General features: G+C 37.3%; 1 protein-coding gene across 1 annotated transcript in view; it reads left to right on the top strand.

Moving 5' to 3' along the window:
• Positions 1-18,269: 18,269 nt before the first annotated feature.
• CELF2 (CUGBP Elav-like family member 2) overlaps positions 18,270-26,542 on the top strand; it is a 446,151-nt gene continuing 437,878 nt past the window's right edge. The window contains exon 1 of the mRNA XM_042780234.1: positions 18,270-18,343. Within this exon, the coding sequence (XP_042636168.1) occupies positions 18,270-18,343 (74 nt within the window). The remainder of the gene's footprint in view (positions 18,344-26,542) is intronic.

Here is a 26,542-nt window from a genome sequence, read left to right as displayed (position 1 = left end):
AAGGAACTCATGTTACATCGTTCCTCAGATTACCATCAAACCTTTTCTTTACTAAGGCTGCTGAGGTTTTACTTTAAACCAACTGTCAGTTTTATGTTTCAGGTAGTGATTTGTGATGCCTGTGTCCTTTTGGCTTTGGAAGTTTTCTCCTCTCGAGATAGGAAGTAGCACGGGAGCCTAGAAGAACAGGTGGTGCAAAGGGTTAAAGGGCTTGGCTGCTAAAGGAAATGTTGGAGGTTCAAGTGTACCCCAGGGGACCTTGGAAGAAAGACTTAGCAATCTACTTTTGAAAAATTAGCCATTGAAAAAAGCTATGGAGCACACAATTTTACTCTGATGCACATGGGGTCACCATGAATTGGAATTTGGCTTGACGCCCCTAGTAATGCTCTGAAGATCTCCCTATTTGTGTGGACTTGACTTCTTTGCTTCCATTATATTGATAGAGACTTTACCTTTGAGGTTGACAAATCTAGATCAGAGGAAATCTGTGTCTTTTGCTCAGTATCAGCTCTGGATGGAAATTCACTCACTCTCACACTTAAATATCAAACTTTACTCAGCACCTACTATATGTGTCATGCACTCAGTATGCTAGAAACCCATTTCTTGCAGACTTTGGCCATAATTTCATTTTCATCTCAAGAATTCTCTGTAGATTCTTTCTGTCTTTCTTAACAATGTAGTATATGTCTGAATTAAACTTAGCAACTATTATTATCTATAACTAGCAAAAAAAAAAAAAAAAAGATTTAATGTCCTTGGTGCTTCCACATTTCAAGATTGTTCTTTTAGAATAGAAATCTGAGACAGGCTAGATTTGTAGATAGTGCCCCATCCTTCATAACAGAAGGAAGCTATACTGCCAGGTCGTGTATCCCTAGCACAATTCATATTATATACTTCCATTGAAATGTTGCTTTCTGTTACATTTTCAATATAAATGTCAAAATGTAAAGACTGAAGGCATAGAAGAGAAAAAGTTAGCATAATAATGTATCTGGAAAGTGAGCTTTTATTCTGGATATTACCTATCACATAAATAAATGCACATGCAATTTTTATTTTTGAAAAACGTTTAGGGAGCTCATATATAGAAAGCTAAGAAATCTGACCTCTTCTCAGTTTATCTTCATATTTTCACAGTGCAACACTTCCAGTTTTTCCTTCACCGAGTTTGCATTATTAGATAAAAAGGAAATTTACATACTTCAAAATATCTCTTTGAATATTAAGATAACTAAGAGTTTTTGTTCTTTTGTTGATTACTGCTGTAATCCTTTGAAAAACATTTTTCCTACAACTCCAATTTAGTAATAATAATCAGGATTGTTAAAAATGGACTCCCATTGTAGATGACCTCAAAAATAAATAATTCATCCCCAGAAGGGTATGGTCAGACTAGCCTCAACTCAATCTTAAGTTGGAATAAACTTTTGAAAGGAATTGCTATGATAATTGTATACAAAAAATAACCTTTTGACCAATTTTTCATCAACTTGCTATCTGTCATCTACAGCTGTTACTATCACATGATTAAAAACATAAGCTTTGTTATACCAAACCAACCAAACCAAAACCACTGCCATCCAGTTGATCTGATTCATATCAAGCCTACAGGACAAGGTGGAACTGTCCCATAGGGTTTCTGAAGCTGTAAATCTCATTGGAGGTAGACTGCCTCATCTTTGTGTCGCAGAACAGCTGGTGAGTTTGAACCGCCAGCATTTTGGTTAGCAGCTGAATGCCTTAACCACCATACCATAGAGTTCCTTGTTACCCCAAACACTCTTTAAAAACCATACCTTGATTAGAATGTGTCTTTGAAAACCATACCTTGAACCAGAGTGCTCTAGTTCACACTGTGATGCCATAGAGAGAACTCAGGCCCAAGAGTCTATGAACTAAATCCCTGAGCTTCATTGTTGTATCTTCTGTGAACAAGACACTAAATCTTTCTACACCTAAATTTTTTTCAGCTGAAAGTGTAAGAATACCAGCTCTTCTTGCTCCAAAGTGGCATTGTGAGGATTAAATTAGATGCTAAATATGAAAAGGTCTTGAAATTTAAAAACATCATAACATGGAAGGATTTTTCATTGTTGTCAACTGTGTCAACTAAATGTCTCAATTAGAATAAGATTTTCTTTCATGTATTTGTTAAGGAATATTCATAAAGGAATTTTGAAAAATTAAATGACTTTCTCCCCGAAGTTCCAGCAGTTAAAAATAAATTCATTTCTTTATTTAACAAATATTTGTTAAGTACCAGCCAAGGGAAAGGTTTTCTGTTGGGTGCATTTAAAAGTACAAAAATTAATATGATGTGGATTTGAGATCAAAGACTTACTACATAATATGTAAATGATATAAATAATATATCTTCTTTTATTTATTCATTTTTATAACACAAAGTTCAGCATACATACGTAGTAGAAATAAGGCCCTCAATCTATCATCTTAGTGGAATTTGGACAAGTATTATATTTTTACCTTAATAGCTTTCTCATTGTTTAGGACCCTAGATTGAAAAGGAAGTGGTGAGACTATAAAGTATAGTCATCGCTACTGTGAATCCATAATTCATTTCATTATAGGAATAGCCCCATATATTGCAACACTGGCTTCAAATGCTAAGCATCTATTTATAGATAAGAAAATGCATATTGTTAGGTGTTCATGCTTACCTCATTATTTAGCCCCCATTTGAAATTGTCTCAATTAAGAAAAGAGCAGCATATTTTTACCTTTATCTGGTAGATAAAACCCATGGCCAACATCAGTGCACTCATTTCACTTTTTGTTAATATTTGCACTGACAGTACACACCCAGTTTCATTACAAGCCCTTCACGTACTTTAAAACAAATTAGCATTTGTTGCCCCCATTTAACTGCTGGGACAAAGAGAGCCACAGAAAGGTTAAGTGACTTTCACCTCAGCACTCACCACACGCACGTCACTAGTGAAGTAGGCTCAAACTCGTTACCTCCCTAAGGTCTATCTGGTTCCAAGCTTATTTACATGATGTGTTTCTTATTTCAAAAGAACATCTTTGCTTTTACATAATATCATTCCTAGTCAGGAAATCCATTTTGTGTATTTACTTCATAGCATTCATATGCTACAGTGAAGGGAGGAAATGTAAAAATACTGCCATTTTAGGGACAAATCTCTGGTTTCATTGTTTGACATTTGTCAAGTTATTCAACCCATCATTCTATTTCTATTTAGAAATAAGGATAGGGACCACTATAATTTCCTTATTTTACCTCAGTCCAATTGTTGAGACAAGCAATATTACTGAGTAATAGCGACTAAAGAAACTTTACCACCCCCAGAACGTCTCTGTTACCCTAAATGTGGGCCAAGACTAAGTTCTGAGATGAGGATCTAGCAAGACATTGGGGCATGTTCCAGGTCATTTTCCCCATTGCACTATTTATTCTCATTAATGCTTTAACTCCACATTATTACTGAGGACATGGTTGTGCTGACTGAGGATGGGTAAAGTACTCCAAGTGTGGAAGGAATGCACGGGAGTGAGGAGAGCAGCGATTTGCAGTAATCTGGCTCTGTTTCAGGCTATATTCTGTGTCTTTCCATCCAAGCTGAGAGTGTTCTTGGCTTCCTGTAACCACACACCTCCTGGAGTGGTGCATTGGTTTGCACTTTTAGACGACTGACTATTGAGTCTGTAGCATCTCTTCTTTTGTGTGTGTGTTTAACTTGCTATTTTATTTGGCTAGTCTACATGGAATTATTCTCATTCCAATAAACAGAACTACAATGCGAATTTCCCTGGTTCACTGTGTATATGCTAAACCCAGTGAGGATAATGAAGTAGAGGAAGCAGATTTTTCTTATTTTGGAAGAAAGCAACTAATTAATTAGTCTTTTGAGGGTGATGCTTCTGTGTTGATTAGGACTTAAATGTGACCAAACCATCTTTGCATTGCCTAGTTCTTTTAGATGCCTGCTTCATGTGAATTATGCTCTGCTTTGCAAGAATTCTGGTGTGCACAGAGTTAAAATATTTCAAAGTTCCTCAATCTCCATCCCCTGTATCCATGACCCAGGGTGGGACTATGGGTCTTGACCTTGTCACTCCTCCTGAGGACAAGAGAAGAGGAATAGATGAATCCAACTGTGAATTCATCATCCCAGAAAAGAGAGGCAAAAATCCCTTTTAGCACACTGACCTATCCAAGTCTTTCTTTAGTCATCTGTGATGCTTGCTGATCATTGATAACAAAATGAAATTGGTTTTGCTATTAAATGTCTTAGAAAGAGGTAAACGAATGAGTTATTCTTCTTTCCAAATTTTTAAGTTGGTAATTAGGAGAACTAGCACCAGCCAGGCTTGAGTGAATGCAAACAAGACCCCTATAGGCAGCACAGTGTATTAATGTAAAAATATGCCTAGACAACATAACTTGTCAGAGAGGATTATTTCTACTTAGTGAATCTGCATGGGCCCCTTTGCTCTACCATTCAGCATTTGACTAGAGAGTGGGGGGGAAAAGAGAGAGAGAGAGAAGAGAGAGAGAAAGAGAGAGCGAGCGAGAGTGCATTAGTGAACAGCTACTGTGGCATTGATGTTTGAGCGCACTTCTGAACTGGCTTTTGTTGAGACTATCAGTGTAGAAAGCATGCGCTGTCCCAAATCCGCTGTTACTATGAGAAATGAGGAGCTGCTTTTAAGGTATGTTGTTGTGTCCTTTGTTTTTAATATATGCTTTTCTAGTTTCTAGAGCTGGCTGAGAAAATATTCATGCTCCAAATCAAGTAGCTCCTTATCTTCGAAGGGGAAAATAAAAAAAAAAAGAATCTACAGAGAGAGAGGGAGAGAAACGAAACGAGATCGAGACCAAGAGATTGGGAGAAAGAGCGAACGAGAGAAAGGAAAGGGGCTGCTATGCGCGAGTAATATTTGTACGAGTTGCCTTTTGAAAGCTTATCATGTATTTGCTCGCTGCTGTTTGTGAGTGGTCAGTGGATCATTTTAAAGGCTCTGAAACTGGCTCTTGGTTTGTCTTTTCCTTTGCAATGTCTAAGCCTCTTTCATTATTATGCACTCTGCATGGAATAATCACCGAAAAAGGAGCTAAGGAGACTCCATATTAGACTTGTGTTCCAAATACCGCTCTAATCGGGACTTAGCCCACCTAAATAATCCTCTGTGCTACCAGGTTTGGATCACTTTATCCTGTTTGCCAAAATGTGTACCTGTCTGAAGACCTCTGTTCATGCATGGCATCCTGGGTCCCTGTGTATTGAAAACAAATATTTGTTTCCTGCATCAGTGTTAGGGTTCTATCACATACCAGGAATGAGCCACCACTGACCTTTTGGGAAGCGGAGAAAGAATTATGATAGAATTGGCATCCTGCTTTGAAAAATGTAGTCTTTTGTTTATTTGCTAGCAGACATTGTAGCACTGAATACATCTTTGGGTCTGACAATGGGACGGGTTGAACAATGGAGCTGTCAAACTAGCTTAATGCATGTCTGGCGCTTTTTTTTTTTTTTTTCCTTTCTTTCTTTCTGAACATCCTTTTTATCTCCTATAATCTTGTTTGTATAGACTATACAGAATGAAGAGCTTTTAGAACTGCTTGTTTGTGATTTTGTGCTTTTAAAAATTTAATATCTACCGTTCATAGAGGTTTTTGCATTTTGCAGCTATGTTGGTTGGATTAAGTTAGAGATTTATTGCTTACCTCTCTGTTAACTACAGAAAGAAAACTTATTGATTGAGAATGCTTGTAATACCATTATCATTCTCACAAATACCTTGTTATCAGACATGCTTCTAAGGTATTTAATACATGGGGATTTTAAATTGTCTGTTTGGTGGACTTATGGGACATAGCATGAATGAGAAGTTAAGAGGAATATTCTTAATGTCTGAGTAAATTATGAGTCCTAGTGTCTACTTCCTTTTTTGGCAATTCATATAGATAAACTGTTGAGAAATTCAAGGACAAGTGACAGAACTTTTGCCCTTGTAATTATGGTCACAAACTATTATGATATAGTCTATACTATGACAATTGTTAAGCTAAAGGTCTATGTAAAATAGATTGGATTTTTAAATTCATGCTCATGTCCTTCTAAAATGCATTTCTATGCAGGGAAAATGTATTTCTCATGTTTCAAAGATGTTTTTCAGAACATTTTTAAAATACGCAGTGGTTTTTAAGGTGAGACTAAGATTTCTGAGGTTTATAAGTGAGACTTCAGAAAGAGAAAATGGGAAAATCTGTTTCCAACTTCTCAAGTATTGAAACCATTTTTATCCTTAAACTATGTATAGAAGAACTGGTCCTAGGATATTTAATAATAATAGATTTACTTGAAAATTATCTTACTAAGGCTGGTTTCCATGGTTAACATATATTGTCTAACATTTTAGTGTTTCGCTTAATTAGCTGATTGTGCCAGAGCATTATATTGAAAAAACGGTAGCCAATTTATTGAGAAAGTTTATGACCTAATTAAAAAAAAGGGGGGGGTCCATTTTAAAGGACAAGATAAAAACATTAATTAGAAGTATTTCCTCTTGAATGATATATTGGTTCAAATTAGTAATGCTCCCACTAAATAAAGAATGAGATATGCTAGATACAAAAACATAGTTATGAGACATTGACTATTTTTTAAGAGTCCTAAATTTTAAGAGCATAAATTTTAATTTTTTACATATAAATTGAAGTGTTTTAAAATATTTTATTCAGGATTATTAAAATAAATGTTCCAGGCTCAATGTTAAATAGAACTGTCTTCTCAGGCATATATTTTCTACTGACAGTATTATCATTTGGGTGGGCCCAAAATGTGTCTGTCGTATAAATAGTATTTTTAAAGTTATCCATTATGAATAGAGTGGATTTTAAATGCATAGTTATTATGTTCTCTTACTTCCAGTGGGATCTGAACTGCTCACTCCATCGGGTATGCCAATAATTGCTTTTAGGATGAGCTCATAAAAGGTAATTGGTGAAGCTTTATATCGGAAGCTGGGCCACTGTTACCAGCACACTCAGATTCTGCTTTCAGGAGAAATTTTTTTTTTTTTTTTTTTTTTTAAACAAAGGTTGCATATCAGTATTTTGTGGGTTGGGAGAGATGAGGCAGATATTTTTTATTGTAAGACGTCTTCTGTGTTCCCTAGCTGCTTGTCAGTAACATGCTTCAATGAAGAAATAACTTTGAAACCACCATGTTGAATTTGGGGGTAAAGTACTAATTATTTACCTGTGATCTGTTCACTTTAAGTCCTGGATGGTCATAGTTAGCTGCAGGAACAAGGGAAATCCCTTTTCACCTTGTTTTCTCCTCTTGTTTGATCCATTAACAGCCTCCAGAATTCAGAGACTCCCCCCACCCAACCCCCAATCCAGTGTTCAACATGCAGAGAAATGCCTTTTCTTTTAACCTGATAGGGAATGTGTGAGATTGCCTTAAGCTGGGAAACTTGTCCACATCTATTTCAACAAAAGTAAGAAGATACGCAATCCATATCCTGCCATAAGCCTCAATGTGTGATGATTCTTCTCAATTGTGACCCAAACAAATGTCAAAACAAATTTTAATTCTAAGCCCAGGACTGCAGGACAGGAATAGTAAAAGACTCAAACTGGGAAAATGGCTTCTTTCAATAGAGAGTAATGACTGCACCCTGAGTCCCTTTACACGTGAGCCTCGGGAATACTCACGTAGATGTGCTCAGCAGACCACAAACGAGATCTCTAACCCCAATGCATTAAACTATCTTTCTTTATTACAGTGAAACCTGGCTGTTTTTCTTTTTAAAAAATAATGAGTGTATGTAATTGCAAAATAGCTCTTTGGGGTTGAAAAACAAAGGAGAATATTTGATTAATATTCATACATAGAACTTTATAGCCAGTGCAGATTGTGCTTGAATACCTAGGAAGTCATTCAAAGAGTGAATCAATACTAATTATTGTAATCAGGGGGGTTAATTAGGTGAAAATGTGGCTGATGGAAAGTTCATTGCTCACAGCCCTGGAAACACCTAGTTTGATGAAAAGGAAGGTAAAAATGCAAAAGGAAGAAGAATGTGATATGGACTGTCCACTCTTTATTTCAGGTGCCAGAATTTGTTGATGAAAAACATATCCTGATTTTGTTTAATTATTGTAGTGAGGAAATTAGGAATACCCAACTTCATTTCTTATATAGAGATTTCTATGAAAGTCATTAACAGAATACAGTTAGCAGTGTCTTATGCTGCTCCATAGCATCTCTCTGTACCTCCTCGAACACTAATGAATACAAGCCCAATCTGTTGCAACAATGCCTTGGATCATCTTTATTAGCCTCTACTGAATTTCTTTCTGCAGTTTGGTAATTTATGGAGGAGGCAGGGGGTTATGTTGTGTGTGGGTGGTGGTGGGGGAGATATTTCCCCCTTTCATAAAACTATTAATTGTTTCTCTAATTGTTGTTGGATTGAGGAGCCTTTCTGACAGTGACTTTTTTTTTTTTTTCTGTAGGAAAGACTAGGCAGTGGTTTGGAAAGGATTAAAATTCATAGAATTTTACTTAGCTGACCTTGGGAAGAGGGTGTCAGAGGAAGAAAACATGTGAGGTTTTAATGTTGTCATCTATTAAGAACTAAAATGAGGTATCCTAGAACACAGACACTTTTCCAATCACATGGCATTAATTTACAGAGATTAGGCTAAGATGGAAGCTAGATATAAATGTAAATACATGTGTATGTGTGTATGTATGTGTGTTAAATGTGTTCAGACCCGCATGCCTCCATTCAACTCTGAGAAGCTTCTAGTTAACACTACTAGGGGATGAGATAAACTTTGGCCCCAAGCACACCCTTCTGCTTTATGAAATGTTGTTAAGGATTATCACGTGCAGGTATGTTTATCCTGTCCACAGCTTTCTTCTGACTGTGTGACCAATTCCAACACGTTTTCTTACGTGTCAAAGCCATCAGTATTAACAGGAGATGGCATCTGTGGAGAGAAGATGACACCAGCCCAGGATGACATGTGTCACTAGGGCAGCATGAGCTTCTGCTACCTTGGCCCATTCCAATTTGACCCGTCCATGATTGGCTGCTTAGGATTGTGATGAATCACTGGAGTTTATGAAGCAGAACTTGCCAGCATGCCCTCAGAGAAACATAAAAACTAAAATTTTCCTGTGAAATGATCTAATTCACCAAACTTTGTTGTCATGGTAAAGAAGAGCTTGAGATTTGAAATGATAATGTTGATCCACCTACAGTATTTGTGGCTTTAAAAAAAATGCCTTTCTTGAGAAAGGTTGCAACAATGATTAGTAAAAACTCTGCGTTGAAACTCAGTGATAGCATTGGTGGCTTTTAGTTCATCTGTGAATTTAACGAGAGTGGGTACAGTTGTGCCTTTATGAAGAATTTGATGAGATGCCTCTCAGCCCTTCTGTAAAACAGTCCATCTCAGTAATGCAAGAGCTATAGGACCTGATATGTTATCTTTATGATTCTTTCCTTTTGAGTATCTCAGTCTGAATCCCAGCTCTCTTTTGGGGGTCTCCTCATTTGGAGATGCTCTAGGAATCATCTCACATGACATGAATTCCAGGTACCAGCAGTTAGGACTCATTTCATACTTCTCTTTGAAAACTGTCTTGATTATAACATAATGGCCACCTTATTCCAAACCCCAGAATGCTCATGTTTGCTCTCAATAACTCATAAGCTTCCTCTTCCCTCTGGACCAGGCTGCTGGGGTTTGAAGACGAAGCATCTATGAAAACCTTAATGCTACAAGAACAATGATCAGACCGGCTTTCTTTTTTCCTTCCCACACCTGTCAGGTCTAGGCTTAAAAAAAATTGGGGATAGTTATGATTTAAAGTAAGTAATACAACTAAAATTTATTAACAATCTATGCCTCACCACACGAGGTGGGTTTCTCTTATGTAATGGAATCCTCACAAATATACATGAGTTAATGGAATTTGTTATTCCCATTTTAAAGATGAAAAAACTGAGACTGAAAGAGGTATAAAGTAATAGATAGCATTAAATGCATAGCTCATAAGTGTAAGGGATCTTTAATGCAGGACCATCTGACTCCCAAGCCAAACTCCTTACCTGGTCAAGTTGAAAGTATAACAATCTATTTTTTGACATTTTAAAACCATTTCTTCCTCCAGAGCTAGATTAGGACTATGCTGGTTAACAATGACATTGGTTTGCATGTGCCTTCTAGTTTTACCACTGATGAAGTTATATAATTCAGTGAGGAATCTTGTAACTGAGGTCAAGTCACTGATCTTTGTTTATGATTCCTGCTGCTCAGTCCCTCCTGAATTATTGTTCTTTTATCCTTACCCACCTCCTAGTGCCAGTTTTGGGAAGCATATGGAAATGAAGAGATGAAGAACAGCGATAAAGGAGAAGACATCAAGGGAATAGGAAAGGAAAAATCAGAGCAGTTTTTGCTTCTGTGGGCTAATAATGCTATATACTCACTTGTTCACCTTGTACTTATGATGAGGTCTTTGAATTAAAGCATGCTCTGCTTCACTTTAAGGAGCCCTTGTGGCACAGTGGTTAAGCACTTGGCTACTAACCAAAAGGTCAGTGGTTCAAATCCATCAGCTACTCTGCAGAAGAAAGATATGGCTGTCTGCTTCTGTAAAGATTCCAAAACAAAATTCACTGCCATTGAGTCAATTCCAACTCATAGCAACCACTGGGTTTCCAAGGCTATAAATCTTTATGGAAGCAGACTGCTTCATCTTTCTTCTGTGGAGTAGCTGGTGGGTTCAAACCACCAATATTTTGATAACTCACTGCCGTCGAGTCAATTTGACTTATAGAGACCCCTCCTTGGGTTTCCGAGGCAGTGTCTCTACAGAAGTAGATTGCCCAGTCTTCCCGCTGAGGAGTGGCTGGTAAATTTGAACTGCCAGCCTTCTAGTTAGCAGTCAAATGCCTTAGGCACTATGCCACCAGATCAGCTACTTGGATTCAATATCAAGGAATACTGACTCTAAAATCCTTCTTTTATTACTGCTAACTCCAATCAAGGGTCCACTATGCCTGGGGAAAATGATACTGATGAGACACTTTGACTTGAAAGTAAACCTATATTTTGGTTAGCGGCCAAATATTTTAACCAATACACCTCCAGAGCACCTCCGTAAAGATTACAGCCTTGGAAATCCTACGGGAGCAGTTCTACTCTCTTCTGTAGGGTTGCTATGAATTGAAATCAACTTGACTGCAATGGGTTATGCTTCACTTTTCCTTGGCTTTAACCTAGATAATGGAAAGAGATGGGAGAAATGATAGAAAATTTTAAAGCATTAAATTAAACATTAAATTAAAATATAACTATTGGTACAAGGTACCAAAATACGTCACACTGTTCTACTTGAGCAACCAATTAAATACATGTTGTGCCCAGAATGAGATATAGTCTTAGCCTCAAAAAGCTCACAGTTCACTTGGAACCAAGAGAAAAAAAGTGGATGAGCAGTCAGGAAGTGGTGTAATGCAGAGAAAGGAGAGTTGAACTGGGCCTGGAAGGATGGGCAGGGTAGAGATAAGTGAAGAGTGAAGGGCGAATTTATCTTTGTTATTAAAACAGGACACAATTCTCAGCTTAATCACCTTTCTTGTTAAGACCACAAAGTCATTCATATCTTTCCTTCTCTCTAACCTTGTTGCATTCCTATGAAGTAGGGCAAATGTAGCTATTAACATTAAGAGAGAATTGAGACACTAAGGGCTTAGGTAACATAAGGCTTTAGGCTCAGCAGTAGAGATAAGATACAACACATCCATTTTGCTTAGGTAGATAGCTATATCATTTTTCCATGAAGATTTTGGGTAATTCCTTTAAGAGAACTTTTTCCCCCTTTAATGGACTCCATGGGAATTAGCATCAAAGCAAATTTAAATAAAAAGTCATTTGGGATTGTCAAAACCTCTACCAGAAGCTTAAAGTGGCTAGAGATTTGAACCATATTATAGGGAAAAAAATAAATTTCCTGTGCTCAAAACCTTAATGTATTTTCAACCTACATGTCATTTTAATAGCTTAGTTATATAACTGCCGTAGTAATAATTAGGTTAACACATTATACTTATTATCTGAGGATCAAGGTAGGCTTTGATTTTTCTGCCATTCATTTCTACTAGGAAGTAATGGTCAGGCATTTTGACAGAGGTCTGGCTGATGAATCAGAAAAATAAGTGACTTGCTCCCAGTGTCAGTCAGTACACTCTTTGACTAAATGAAATGCAGAATCCAACAGGTTTGGTTCTTAAGTCCTGTACTCTTTCCACTCAGTTTGGAAGTAGCATTGGCCTTAAAGAGTCTGGTCTGCATGCCCTGTTTCAGCTGTCTTCTGATCTTAGTAACCACAAGCTCTTTCATGGGGATCAGTTATCATTGTGAGCAAAGTAGATTCATGTGCTTTATTTTACAGAAACCCAAGCTTTTGCTCTCTTAATCCTCACACTCCTTCAAGATGTATTTGTTCTGCAAAAGGAGAGACATTCAGGCAAATGGTGCTTTAATGCCTCCAGAGTTTCTCTGGAGTTGAGATTTTGATTCTTGCCAAGATCTCAGTGCCAGACAAGCCCACTCTAAGGCTTAGAGCTTCCATTTCTTTTCCTTTCACCCCCACCTGTTGCTGCTCTCTCTGGGACTGAATGTTATGCCTACTACTGTGTCTTCCAGCTGTTGCTGCTCAGCTGTTGTATTTTGTCAAGAAATAATTTCTCCTTTTTTAAATTTATCCACACAAGACAGTAAGATAAGAAGTTTTGGCCAATTGGAGAAAATACTTTATGGGGGCTGGAGTGTGTAGGCCACATTGTGAGGGAACTAAAAACCTCATTCTGATAGGTCTAAGTTTTATTCCTGCCGCCAGGCTGGCACCAGATAAGGGTTACCTGGTGTAGTCTGACAGATCTCGGCATCTTCAAGAGGGCATTGGAACATTCCTTCAAAGGTTCTGTCTGAATGCCTTCCATGTGCAAATCACTGTGCTAGACAGGCGAGCCTTGTTTCTTTTCCCTGCCCTTTCTCCATTCTTCTGCTTCCCAGTTTTCACATCCTACTGATTCATTTCATGCTACACAATCTTGTACTCCCCCTCCCCCGGTAATGTCTGGAAAGGAATTCCACTGCCTTCTATAGAAACAGCTGTTCCTAGTTCAGAAATCAGCCTTGGTCAAGGCAAGTTAAACTTGATTTCTTTCACAGATAGACAACTGAGGATTACTACTCTTTTCACTTTTATAGTCACCTGCTTCCTCAGACACAAAGCTGTAGAGGGAAGCTACTGAAGTTGTCTGGCTCTCATTTGAGAGGAAAAAGGGAAAAAGGAAAAGAACAAAAGAAAACCGAGGAAAGGAAAGGCGGCGGCAACTGTATAATGGAGAAAGGAGAGAAAGGAAAAGTGAGAGAAGTGATGAGATATTTGGGCTCCAGGTCTGAGAGATCCACAGTATTAATATTTCACCCCCTTGGAACGGAAGCTTCTGAAAACACTAGAGGCGCATTTCATTTCAGAGTGCTGAGGTATGTATACAAAGAACCATCTTTAGTTTGACGGCCTCTTCCGAAGGAAGATAAATTTCACAGTTATGTATTTTTGCTCTATTAAAAAACAGATTCAGAAAAACACAAGAGTGCACAAAGCCAATAGTAACTAGTCTCAAGGGAAAGTGGCTATTTAAAATCCCCTTAAAATATAAAATATGATTATATTTGGCATTCATTAATTTTGCTTAATTGTTATAGGAATATGATAAAGTCACCATCCCAGAAGCTTTCAAAACGAGGGAAATATAAGATGATCATTTAACCCTTATGATTGGTGATATAAATATTTATTTTTATGGAACTAAGCAAAGATATATTTACAATGTTATCACTTAAGTATCTGATTGAGTTTTTTTTAAAAAAAAAAAAACACATAAAAAATCACTGTCATTTATTTTTGGAACTTGCTAAGCAAAGTGGAATAAGCCAAGAACAAGCACATGGCCACAAAGTCAGATACTCTCTCAGGTACTTAAAATTCATGTGGATTTCAAATTTATTGGCTGGAAATGATGGGAAATCCCCTTATAGGGCCTTTATTTCTTGCTCCAAATGGCTCTGAGCACATTGGTGGTTTTTTTTTTTTCCAACCGGAACAGCTATGTTAATAAAATTTGAATTTGAAATTGTGATAGGGCAAAGATGTTTTGGATTCTGGTTTGTAATGATGAGCCAAGAGTGAAGGGGGAAAAAAATCCTTCAGTGAAGGTGGCTTTTTGAGTAGACTGAACAGTACTAGTACATCTTTGCTAGACAGCTGCACTGCTGATAATCTAATGCTTCTAAAGAGATTGCTAGAGATTTGTGACATAATATATAGGAATAATAAAAAATGGAAATTTGTCATAGAATATGCAGGGTTGACTGTGGAAGAAGAAAATGAACTGTTTGGTTATAAACCTAATCACTCTATATCAGGCACAATCTCAAAATTATAGTTGGTGAAAAATGTTGAAAGATCTCTAGCTCATGGACTATATTCTGGTTCATTGATTGCATGGGGTGACAGGAAAAGGAGTCTTCTACTTCAGGCAGGGTATGCTCTATGGACAAATACATTTATTAGCACCCTAATTCTATGGAGAGTTTTATTTTTTAATGCTAGTAATAATTCACTGCACACACAATGGCTATTGGACAAAACTCAGTATGAGATAGATGAGCAATGAGGAGAATGGGTAGCTGAAACTGCACAGTACACTCTTCTGCCTTGGAAGAAGGCCTCATAGAAAATGAGGTCATTCAGAAACTTTCCCTTGAAGTGTTTCCAATTCTTGAATTGCCTTTTGTTTGAGAAATGAATAGCAAGTTGATTAAAAAAAGGAGACAATTTGGGAAGGTAGGGGGATGGGGCTAGGGAAGAGCTTAAGGTTTTTTTTTTTTAACAATGGAACTAAAACTACCAGGAAACTTCATTGTTGCCAACAACTCTGTCCCCAGTGATGTCAGCATACAGTGGTGTTACCAACCAGGTCATGTCCGTGAGAGAGACCTGTTTTGTCCTCATCCTCTTTCACTGATGTTGATAAGATCCTTGGCTATAACATAGCTTCATTGAACCCCAGTGTTAAACAGAGGCCCAGTGGAGCTGTCTGCCAAATAATTCCAACTGCCAAAACATGATACCTGATGGCTCTTTACTGCATGAAAATTAAAATAAGGGGCCCCATTTAGGTTTTTTTTTTTCCTCCTTCTGCCAAAACAGTGACATGAGAAATTTATGCTTTCCATCAGGTGGTATTTGGATGGGTATTTTTTGTCTTTGTTTTTTAGCTCAAGAGCTTTTGAAATTTGTATTTTAAAAAAGCTATTGTGTTGGTATGTGATCATGTAACAGGACAGGTATTAGAAATTAAAGCTACAATTGGAAGACTGTTGTCAAAACCCAAAGAGGGTGGTATGTGTGCGTATGTGTATTTTGTTTCCCTCTGGCACCTACTTCAAGTGTCTATTCAATCACTACATTATGTATTTGGCAGTCAAACGATTTAAACTCAGCTACACTCCATAAGCTTTCCTTGGTTCACATCATGGTATCCTATGTAGAGTTTTCTTTTATATGTGACCCTGGTTTTGCTTCTACCTTTAAATAGCAAAAGCAAATGTGCTTTGAAAACTATGTTACACTGTAGTTGTTAAATAAGGCAATAACCTATGCACTTGTAATTCTTTCTCTATGACCTACTTACATACTACTTCACCCTCCTTATAGTATGATTAAAAGCTGCTTTGAATCCACTATTGCCTCAAGGGATTTGAGGCTAGAATTTAACAAACTGCTGAGAAGGCTTAAGTCAGTAACAGGGCTTCCCTACAGCTTCTTCCAACTAATTCACATGCAATTAAAGAGAAAATAAATATTTCAGAAGTGTACATGTTAATGAAGCATTTTCTACGTTATAGAATGCAGATGTATATTCCATAGCTTATTTGAAAATATTTTTCTTTTTGATCAATGTGGTTATTTTTTGCTTGTGTTTTGGAGGCTGGTTTTATTAATTCTTTCTTAACATAAATGCGCTACACATTCAGCTCATTACATATTAGGGATTTATATAAATAATATATGGAAAACCAAGGACTGTCAAGAATTGTCTTCATTTATCCAGCCAATTATTTTATTAAGATTATTGAAAGACCAATAAAAACACTGTTACAGTTTCAAAGGCAACCAGCAGTAGCTTAGTATTATTAGGAGTAGTTTGGGCATTATGGATACAGGAATTCATTTTATTGCATCTGTTTCTCAATTCCTCCTGAACCTAGACCTGATTCCTCAGGAAAGGCAGTATTTTTTCAGTGAAGGTTAGTCTAGCCTTACCCTAACTTATAGTTAGAAGGTCAAAAGTCAGATATATTGTTCAGATGAAGAAGGAAGCAGTCAATTAAGTCTACATAGAATTAAACGATTATTTCAGACCACTGACTCCAAATTGTTCAATGCATCAAGCACAGATTTTAAATGATATGTAAATATCTGTTTCCCTTAATAACCTCTAAAGATGCTGAGTTCTCATCATCACAGAAGAAATTGGTGAGGAAAAATAAAAAATATTTTCTCCATATTGTGGTGTCTGATACATTTAATTACATGTGACTTGGTTGTTTAACTCTCTACCATGACTGTGTCCCCAGGCATTATTTTATTCGTGAAGGGAAAGTCCAGCTCCCTTGCACAAAGTTCTATCAGATTTTCTTTAGTATATTTTTAAACAATATAGAGTGAAAATGAAATTTTTCAAACTAAACCACAATATATGTGTGTGTACACACACGAGAATTGTATACGTGTATGCATATACACTCAAATATATACATATACATTATTCTCAATATATATACCTCATCACAAAATAAAATGAAAAGTGATATTACCATAAGACACAAACTATAAACACCTGGTGTACGATTTATGATGTTGATTTTGGATGTCTAATTTACCATGAAAAAGTTTGCCATAGTTGTGACTACTTTCTGAAAAGTTATGTTTAATCCATGTAACCAAACAACGAAAACACTAAATTAGAGTATCACCTTACTAGTTTTTCAAGAACTTTATCATTCAAATCATTTAGAAAAATTACACTCACCTGCTTCTATTCATGTATAAGAGTTCTGCTGTTTTTCTCAATTAGTAAATCAGTCATAGATCTTACATTATTACATTGTTATTTCAGCTTCATGGCCATTACATTATAGATCTAACACTCTTTTGTGAAGTCTCTGTTGGTTTTTAAACATTGTATTAAATATTAGGAAATTATAACATTGTGATTTATCACTTTAAAAGAAAAAGTGACTACTTTCTTATTTTTAGTCCCATATTACATACTTCTTAATGTTTCAAAGATGATACAAAAGAAATATAATTGTGCAGAGACTGATTTATTTGTCTCCGTAAAGCACTTAGATGAGCCCCTACATGTTGCTTGGCCCATTTTATCTAATAATTACTTTGGGTAAATAATGCTATTTCAGTTCAGTTATAATTGTTGGCTCATATACTGGCAAGAATATCACACTGTGGAACATTTAAACAAACACTCGTGATCATGCAGTCTCTTATGACTTTGATTTGGGAGTTTGGTTTTCATCTGCAAGAGAATTAGGCTTTGGCAGTATAATTGCACTAAACCTACTAAAAGTGGTTATTCCGGCTGAGTGCCAGGTGCCGTGGAATTGGTGAATTTAGTGGAACAGGGCAAAGTCAGTGCAATAAACTAGTTTGCATTTCTGGATGCTCTGTGAATCTACGAAAGTATTGGTATTTTTAAAGATGGTGACCTCAGCTCCCCCAGCCTCCCTTCCCTTCGGGGCAGGGGTGGCAGTGCGGGTCTCGGTCGCTTTGTCAGGCCGGGGGCGGACCGGCCACCAAGCTCTCCCGGCCGGGCGGGCCCGCAGGGGTTAAGCGCCTCCGCTGCGGGCGCGGAGCTCCGCCTCTGTTCGCAGCACCTGGCGCTCCGCAGACAGTTGCCTCAGCACTCAATTTCGGAGGGGATTGGAGGAAAGCGAGAGGGGAGAGAATGTGACAACTGCCGGCTCGAGCGGCCGCCGAGGGGAGGCCGCGCGCACCTGTCCCTGCCTGTCTCGCGCCAGCCCGCAGCGGACTCGGCCGCGCGCAGAGCCGCTCCCATTTGCCCGAGCGCAGCCGCGTGCGCCCGAGAACATGACTTCTGCCTTCAAGCTGGATTTCCTCCCGGAGATGATGGTCGAGAGCCGCTTGCTAGTTTCTGACAGAATGTAAGTAGAGCTTCAGCGCCACGCGGAGCCGCGCCGAGCGGCGTGGGGCGTCCTGAGGGGAAGCATCTGGTCGCGGAGCTGAGCCAGGGCTCTCTCCTGTCAGAGGCCAGCCGGAGTGGCCGCTGCAAAGTCACGTTTTCTGGATCCTCGGAAGAGGGCGAGAGGAAATCTGCCGGCTCTTGCTTTATCCCTGGGAACGCTAGTTGGCTGGTCAGAAATTAGCCGCCTCCTTTTGATTTCTCCATGCGGTGGGAGGCAGGCGGCTGGACACGGAGAGCAGGAAGTGTGCTTGGACGTGTTGGGCTGGGCAGGGCAGGACGCGGGCAGGCACCGGCTGGCTGGGCGCGCGGTCTCGGGGTCCTGAGGGCGCGGGTGGGGCGAGCGCACGCGCGGGCGCGCCAAGGCGCGGGGGCCGTGTGTTTGGGAGGGGTGCGCGCGTGCCAGTGTGCATGCTTGTGTCATTTTCAATGCGGGGCTGATGGAGCTGTTGTGGCCGATTTAAGGATTCCTTCTTCCCAAATTACCCGCTAATCTGACTTTGCATTTGCAAAGATTCCTTTCCTATGGGGAAGAGAGGAGAAGGAGAGAAGAGGAGAAAAGGATAATTGTTAAGTATTAAAATAGCCAGGTGTACTATACTGCAGAAATTAGAGGTAATTTTTACGTAATCATGATGGTTTGATATGTAGTCTGTAATTTAATAATTAATGTGATTCTGGCTATTTTACATGTAGTCTAACTAGGGAAGACAGTTTGTTGGAAGAAGCAAAGAGGAAAGGGAAGTATGTCTAATTTTGATCTGGCTCATTAGTCTTCATAGGAAAGTTTCTCTTAACAGCTCAAGCACTCTCAGATCAATAGGATTTACTTGTATTTCAGGCGTGTTACGGAAAAAAAAAACTAAAGGGAGAGATAAAGGAGCATTGCTAGAGTGAGAGGAAAAGTCTGTGTCCTTTCAGACCTGGAATGTTTAGAATTCTTTCTTATCGAGAAGAAATTTGATAGTGAATTCAGGCTACAATTAAACTAGTGAAAAAGGATTCCTATCTTTGGTAAGAGTATACATAAAATGTTTCCTATTCTCCAGCCTATAAAACCTAACATCCGTATTTTTTCTGGCACCTTACTCTATACTCTTTGCAATGTTCAGGCCATTCCCAGCTTTATGATCCATTCCCTGGCAGCTAACTTTCCCCTACAGTGCTAGATTCTTTTCTGAGTATGTTAAATGTTATGAGTTGAGAGATTCTTAAGAACCTCTGTAGTGGCCAATTATTTGAACAGCTAAGATTTTAAAAAAAGAAAAAAAGGGGGGGGGGGCAAGGAGGGGGATAATAGAATCTATAAAATGTGAATTGTCGTTTTAGTCAATATTAAGAATGTTAACTTGCTTGTACACATGATCAGGTTCATTGTCTCAATTGAGATAATCAGATAATATAAATTAAAATATTGAATTTCCTTTTGGCAGTTTTCTCTGAGAAATTAATCTTGATTAGTAACATTCCTATGATATTTGCTTTAGAAGATCTCTATCCTGTTTCCCCTAAAAATATGTGTTTGTCTAGATATATAATACACATTGGCTCGTTTGCAAGTTTTATGTGTGTGTGTTTCTTTTTTCCTTTATTTTCTAGAATGTCAGGATGACTCAAAGACTTGGCCTGATCATGATTTTGGATTTATGGTCACCTGCTACTTAGGTGACCATAATATATCTAGCTAATGACAGCTTTATGAATTTAAAGTGTGACTGGCCTCTGAAAGATGCTGTCTTTTGTCAGTTAAATTATAAATTATGAAAATGTAGTTTTCCTTTTCATTTGGTCAATAAATATAGGGCTTGTTCAAACTATTTGTTTAGAATAGAGTTTCGGTATCTTGGCCTTGGAGTTTCCTATACAAATCCTAATATAACTTCTACCCTGTGTCTCTTCCAACTGTTAGTTATTTCAAATGATATTTAAATTGTTTTTTATTGTTTGTCAGTGTTTGCTTAATTGCACACACACACAATGATTGAGAGAGAAAAGAAAAAATGATTTCTAAATGATACTTTTGTCATTTGTTTCCAAGATAACTGTTGTTTCTTTAACCCTGAAAATATAGTAGTATGTTTTCCAAAATAATTTGTAATTGTCTTACATTAGAGACTAGATAGGGGTGTATATTACAAGTTTCAGTGCTTGAAACCTATATAGCAGTGAATTTTATCACCATATTTATACAGTTGGGAAGATAGCTGTGTGGAGTAACTGTTTTCCGGAGTGACTGTCATGTGTGGTATATTGCCATTTGGGCTGAGTTGCAATTTGCTAGATATTGGCCTGTTCCTAAAAGGAACTTAAATAAAGCATAGGGACTTTTCTGGTGTTGATTTTGTAAAACAGTAGAACATATTTTCAATGGTATTTTCCCATAAGAATATATGAGATAAGTTTGCAAGATGTAATATGTTTGAGTCCTCAAGGCAGATGAACAAATAGCTTTTGAAATGAAGTATTATGCTTGATGACCCCACAGGCCATCCAGTATTTAAAGAGCCCAGATCATTTAAAGCTCTGTAGTGGTATAGAATTGCTGTAACATATGCTTCAAAGTTTTGGGATTTTAAATGTTCAATATCAAAAATGTACATAGAAAAGGACCTTTTAAATAACTTTAACTGTTAAAGTTTTGTTGCCTTTTTGTTACCATGCAATATCTATTACTAAAAAGCACAGTGAATACGAAATAGGAACTGTTTTTTTTTTTTTTTTGCTTTAATTTTCTATTTTAAACTGAGGCAGTTGTTTTTGGATTGGGAGTGAAGATTAGTGTTTCTTCCTTTGTTTTACCTTTCTATTAGTCATATATAGACTGCAGGGTTTTCAAATGTGCATGAATTCTTAAATAAAAAAATCTGTGACATGATGTCTTAGAAATGGGAAATCATAGGTGGAAAATTCATAAATGCAACTTTAACCCTTTAATGACCTGTGAAAAATATTTCCCCCACCATTTTCAGCCTCTCAGGTTTCTTGGGAAGCTGTCATCTCAGTTGTAGTATGTGTTACTGCCAGACAGAGATCTATGTAACTGTGTGAATCTAAAGAATAGCGCTCAAACCCCAATCCTACCACTAGAGTCCACTTGGGATATGTGTGTCCCACATAATTGTATCAGAATCCTATTTCCTCAAAAAGTATTTTCCCTTGATTTCAGCATGCCTTCCATTACTGAAAACACATGGAATCAACAAAAATTTCAAGGCAGAACATAATTTGATCATGAAAGGGTTAAACAGTGGTAGTTTAGATTCATAATCTTAGAATAAGATACTGAGAAAAAGCTACCAATAAATTAAATCTTAATTTTTTTTCACTTTCAGTAAGTAATCTTATTGAAAATGAGAAAAAAATTACGTTGAATGTAAATTTATCAGCTTGGTGAATTAACTTTTTGTTGATTCAGTCCTCCCAAGTTAGTATAAATCAAAAAAATATATATCAATGTACAGTTAAAAACTGAAGGGCAGTCCTTATAAAAGGTGGGAAAGGACTCAAGAGACCATCTCATCAGACTCACAAGTTTTATAGATTTAGAAAATACAAAGGGTGCAATGTGACTTGTCCAAGGAGACAAAATAATTATTACTTTCCCCTTTCTCCCCAGTATGACAAAAATGTGAGTCATTAATTGAGTCTACTGTGTGCCAAGACACTTTTATTTACATGGTCGCTAATCTTCATAACAAATCTCCAGGATGGGTGTTATCCCCATTTTATAGATGATGCTAAAAGAGGTTATGTGCTTGCCTATGCCAGGATCTCTGGTAGCATAGTGCCTAAGGCACTTGACTGCTAACCAGAAGGCTGGCGGTTCAAACCCACCAGCCACTCCTTGGAAGGAAGGTTGGGCAATCTATTTCCATAGTGATACCTCCTTGGAAACCCAAGGAGGGGTCACTATGAGTCTGAGAGTGAATAGCAAAGCTCTGGTTTGCTTGTGTTCATCTGGTGTATGAGTGAATGTTCACATGTTGATTAGGAGAAAGAGAATTGTGAAGTAAAGTACATATATGACATAGATTTTTGTCAGAAGGCCAAAACTCTGTCACATGAGAATGATAGAACATTATGGGAAGTACGTGTATATTACCTATTCAAGATTGCAGTATTTAAATGGTCATTTCATACTCTCTGATTTGGTTCCATTTTACACAGTTCTTCCATATGTTAATTAACTGAGAATTTATGTTAATTAAAAATATGTTTTGGTTTGCAGGGTACCAGCACATTGAAGGTCAAAAGCAGTGGGGTCTGTTTTTTTCCCTATGTGGCATTTAAAGTACATTTGGAAAATGCAATTACAAATAATAAAATACAGAGCTAACTCAGATTTATTGCCTGATTCCATGATGGGCATAAAAGGAAATTAAAATGAGAGGAGTCTAATAGAGAGGCTATACATATGGTTCTTTAAGGAAAATGTTTTAAACATTTCCAGATGGGATTGCTTAGTTAATAGTACATATTTTAGAATCAGCTGTTTCCTGAGACCAAAAATTCACCACAGATTGGCATTTTAGAATACTAATGTTATCTTTGATCTGGGTGGAGGTATTATTTTAATTGTTAAGTCTTCCTATTTAATTGTAATTTGCTGGATTGAGATTACTTTTGCATCTGTTGATGAGATGCAGTGAACTGGGGGGAAAAGAACTTTGAAAGACAAGATAAAAAGGAGATAGGATTTTCAGATATGAACCTGGTAATTAAGATTTCATGGGATCATTATTAAAATGTTTTTCCTCTCAGAGTTTTTTCTTTCCCCCTTTTCCTCTAGTAGCCGTAATAACAATATATTTGGCCTCTGATGAAAGACTGCAACCTCTTTTCCTATTTTACATAAATCTCCAAACTTTTCATTTCTCTTTGCCTGGTTCTTATGGTTTTGTTTTTTAGAAGTTAAATACTCATTCAGTTCTCATTTAAAAAAAAGAAAGAAAGAAAGAAAGAAGAAGAAGACAGGTGGTGTTTTACCATGCAAGATATTCTGATACACTTGAGTGCATACTGCCAGCACACGATATGATCCAGCTACTGTGCAAAAATTCAGGATAGTGTTCATCGTTGAAGCTTACATTTAGACTCAGGAGACCAAATATCATAATGAGAGCTTGCTGCCATTGTAGAGAAGTGAGCATAGTGCATCGCTTATCTTATTTGCATTTAAATGCAAAGCATTATAGTGTCAGTATGTTTCAAGAAGCTAAATTAATAAGGCATTGATGTGTTCCTATGAAGAGCTTTGCCCAAACTAGAAAGTCTTTATTTCTGATGTGGAGAACTAACATTGGTGAGTTTTGTTTTTTTCAGGGTGGGTCAGACTTGTGCTTTTTGTTTTCAGACTAGGCCATCACAAAGAGTTAGGTATTTCTCAGTGCATTATATGTCCTACAAAACTGAATGCAGAAGGAAGGGTTTGGAAACCACTAATGATTTCCAGTTCATTAGCACATTCAAGTTCTCATGTAGGCCATCCTGTGTGTTTCCACTATCTAAGATGTACGGAGTAATATAATGAAGCCAGCATCAGTGGTGTGCTACTTGTGTAGCGGTGCAGAAAATGTATTTTTATTTTTCCTTAAGAAAAAGCTCCTGTGAAACCTAAGAGAAATGGAGTTGCACATTCCTGGAAAAACCTGTGTGGGAAACAAAAACAATTAGAGCAGTCACTGTGATGCTTTCAGGTAATTGTAAAATAATTATTCCCCTTTAGTATCATCACTGTTTAATTGTGCCATCCAATATTCTCATGCTCTGAATCCAGATGTGAAGGGATGGAAACCTCGCTCCCCTCCTGGGAATTTCTTTTTCATTTGCTATGAGCTTTAGACTTCTCCTAAAAGACTTTTAAAAGAAAGGGGGAAACATTTTGGGAGATTTTGAACAACTTCACTTTCCCTGTTTATTCTGAATCATGACAGAAAGTGATGACTCCAGCAATTCATAGAGAAGCGCAATTCTGGTTATGTGATTTAAATGACTGGTGAGCATATTTGAGATTTACACGTTCACAGTGCTACACCGGGAGTTTTATGAACGGTCTCTTTTATGAACTGCAGATTGTGTATTATGTTCAGATACTGAGAGTGATGTTTTAAGATCAGCTGATAATTTAAAATGTAATGCTAATAAGTATGTAATCATATGGCTTTCAAAATGACATATGAGTGCAAATTCAGTTTTTGGTTAAATTTTAATTACTCTGTTTGAATGAATGCCTCAGAGCCAACTTACAAGCAAGTTATTAGATCCATTTTTTTTTCTTCTAAAGATTTATGTAAATTAAGTTTAGCCTGTATTTAGACTAAAATATTTCAGGTTTTTATCCTGAACTTTTTTTTTTTAAACCAGATTTATATGGCTTTTCGCATAAGATGAGTTTTAAAATCAATCTATCCTGAACATGTCAGTTTAAATAATCTATACTACTTTTAGGTCAGCAGTTGCTCAAATAAATGACCTATTTACCAAGACTCCTCTGCTGGTTATACCAAACCCAACCCACTGTCATCTGGTTGATTCCAACTTACAGTGACCTTACAGGACAAAGCAGAAATGCCCCTATAGAGTTTCCAAGGCTGTAAATCTTTATGGAAGCAGACTGCCTCATGTTTCTCCCATGGAACTGGTAGTGGATTTGAACTGCTGACCTCTTGGTTACCAGGCAAATGAGTTAACCCCTGTGCCACCAGAGCTCTAATGGTGCTAATTTTTAAAAATGGAGTATGTGTAATGTTTTGATTTTAAGCCTCAGTAATTAAAGGGTCAAAGAGCCTTCTCTTTTCAGTGAGACTGTAGCTAGCCATCTCTGTCATAGCCATGGAAATCAAGTTCCCCAGGCCAACAGCTGCTTTGTCTGATATTTACAGGCTCAAATCAGACTGAAGATTTCCTGCTTTCACAGATGATGGTGGTGACTCACCACTCCGAGGCAAGGCAATTAATTTCCATTGATTTATTTGACATTTTGGCATAACTTTTAGACAGCTTACATTTTTTTTGTGTGGTACCATAAGGGTAATACTAGGCTACCTTTCATATAAGGTCTAAAATTCCATAATTTTATGCTAAAAAGCTTGATGTTCATGTTTTTCCAAACAAAGTTCATAGCTTGACTTAGGCTCATCAAATTTTAAGTTGATATTTTCTGTCTTTCTCCATGAATTATATCTTTGCCTCTCCTAGTCATCCCCTGTAACAGGAAAATTGTACCTCATTTATCTGACACAATTAAAATCAATTGACTTTGTAAACTCAATGAGCAAAATACTTTGTTCTTCATCTTACTATGGTCAATAGGCATGAAATGAGGATGAATGGATGGATGGATAGGTGGATCAGTTAATCTAACATACACACATACATGTGTGCATACATGGAAAACCATTTTATTGGGCATAATTCTTCACTTTCTTAATTGCTCTTTAATGATTTGAGTTATAAAATTTGTGAAAATATACAACATAGCATGTATTTACAGATTATTTTATAATTTAGAAGTTTAAAGCTCAGAAAGGTTTAGCATCTTGACTAAAGATGTACAATAAAGTAGCAATACTTCTAGAAATATATTTCTGAACTATGTTTCCACTGTTTTGCTCAGAACTACAGAGTAACTTCAATTAAAGGTAAAAGCAGAAGTTCACTCTAATAATCCTGCCATGTGTCATTGGGTGGAAAGCTGAGACCCTTTTTATTTTAGTGGCCTTTTCTATTCTTGCTGCAAAGTCCCTAGACCCAGGGGCTCCTTTTATTTCTCAGCTGCAATTGAGATGATTGTTGCTACTATCAAGATTTTTTAAGGTTTAGAGTAGAAGAAAAGAAGACTTTTCACAGAAAAGTCTTCAAAATAAGTCCTAAACCAATATTTTCTTGTCCTCTGGACATAACTATACTTGGCCAGATGAAAGCCCATACCTGATGCATCTTTGCTGCTGCCACCATTTTATGTGACCCGTATTATAATCCCACAGTTGTTGAAAAGAGGCTTTGAAATATTCAATGTGTCTAATGAGACTCTAGGAGCTCTGGTGGTGTAGTAGTTAAGGCATTTGACTTCTAACCAAAAGATGTCATGGTTCAAACTCACCAGCTGCTCCACAGAAGAAAAATGAGGCAATCTGCTTCTGTAAAGATTTAAAGCCTTGGA

The sequence above is a fragment of the Orycteropus afer genome, unplaced genomic scaffold, assembly GCF_000298275.1.
Source record: "Orycteropus afer afer isolate SDZICR_OR568_19922 unplaced genomic scaffold, OryAfe1.0 scaffold00028, whole genome shotgun sequence".
NCBI classification, from domain to species: domain Eukaryota; kingdom Metazoa; phylum Chordata; class Mammalia; order Tubulidentata; family Orycteropodidae; genus Orycteropus; species Orycteropus afer.
The sequence above is the reverse complement of the archived record's forward strand: the minus strand, read 5'-3'. Positions and strand labels throughout refer to the sequence as shown.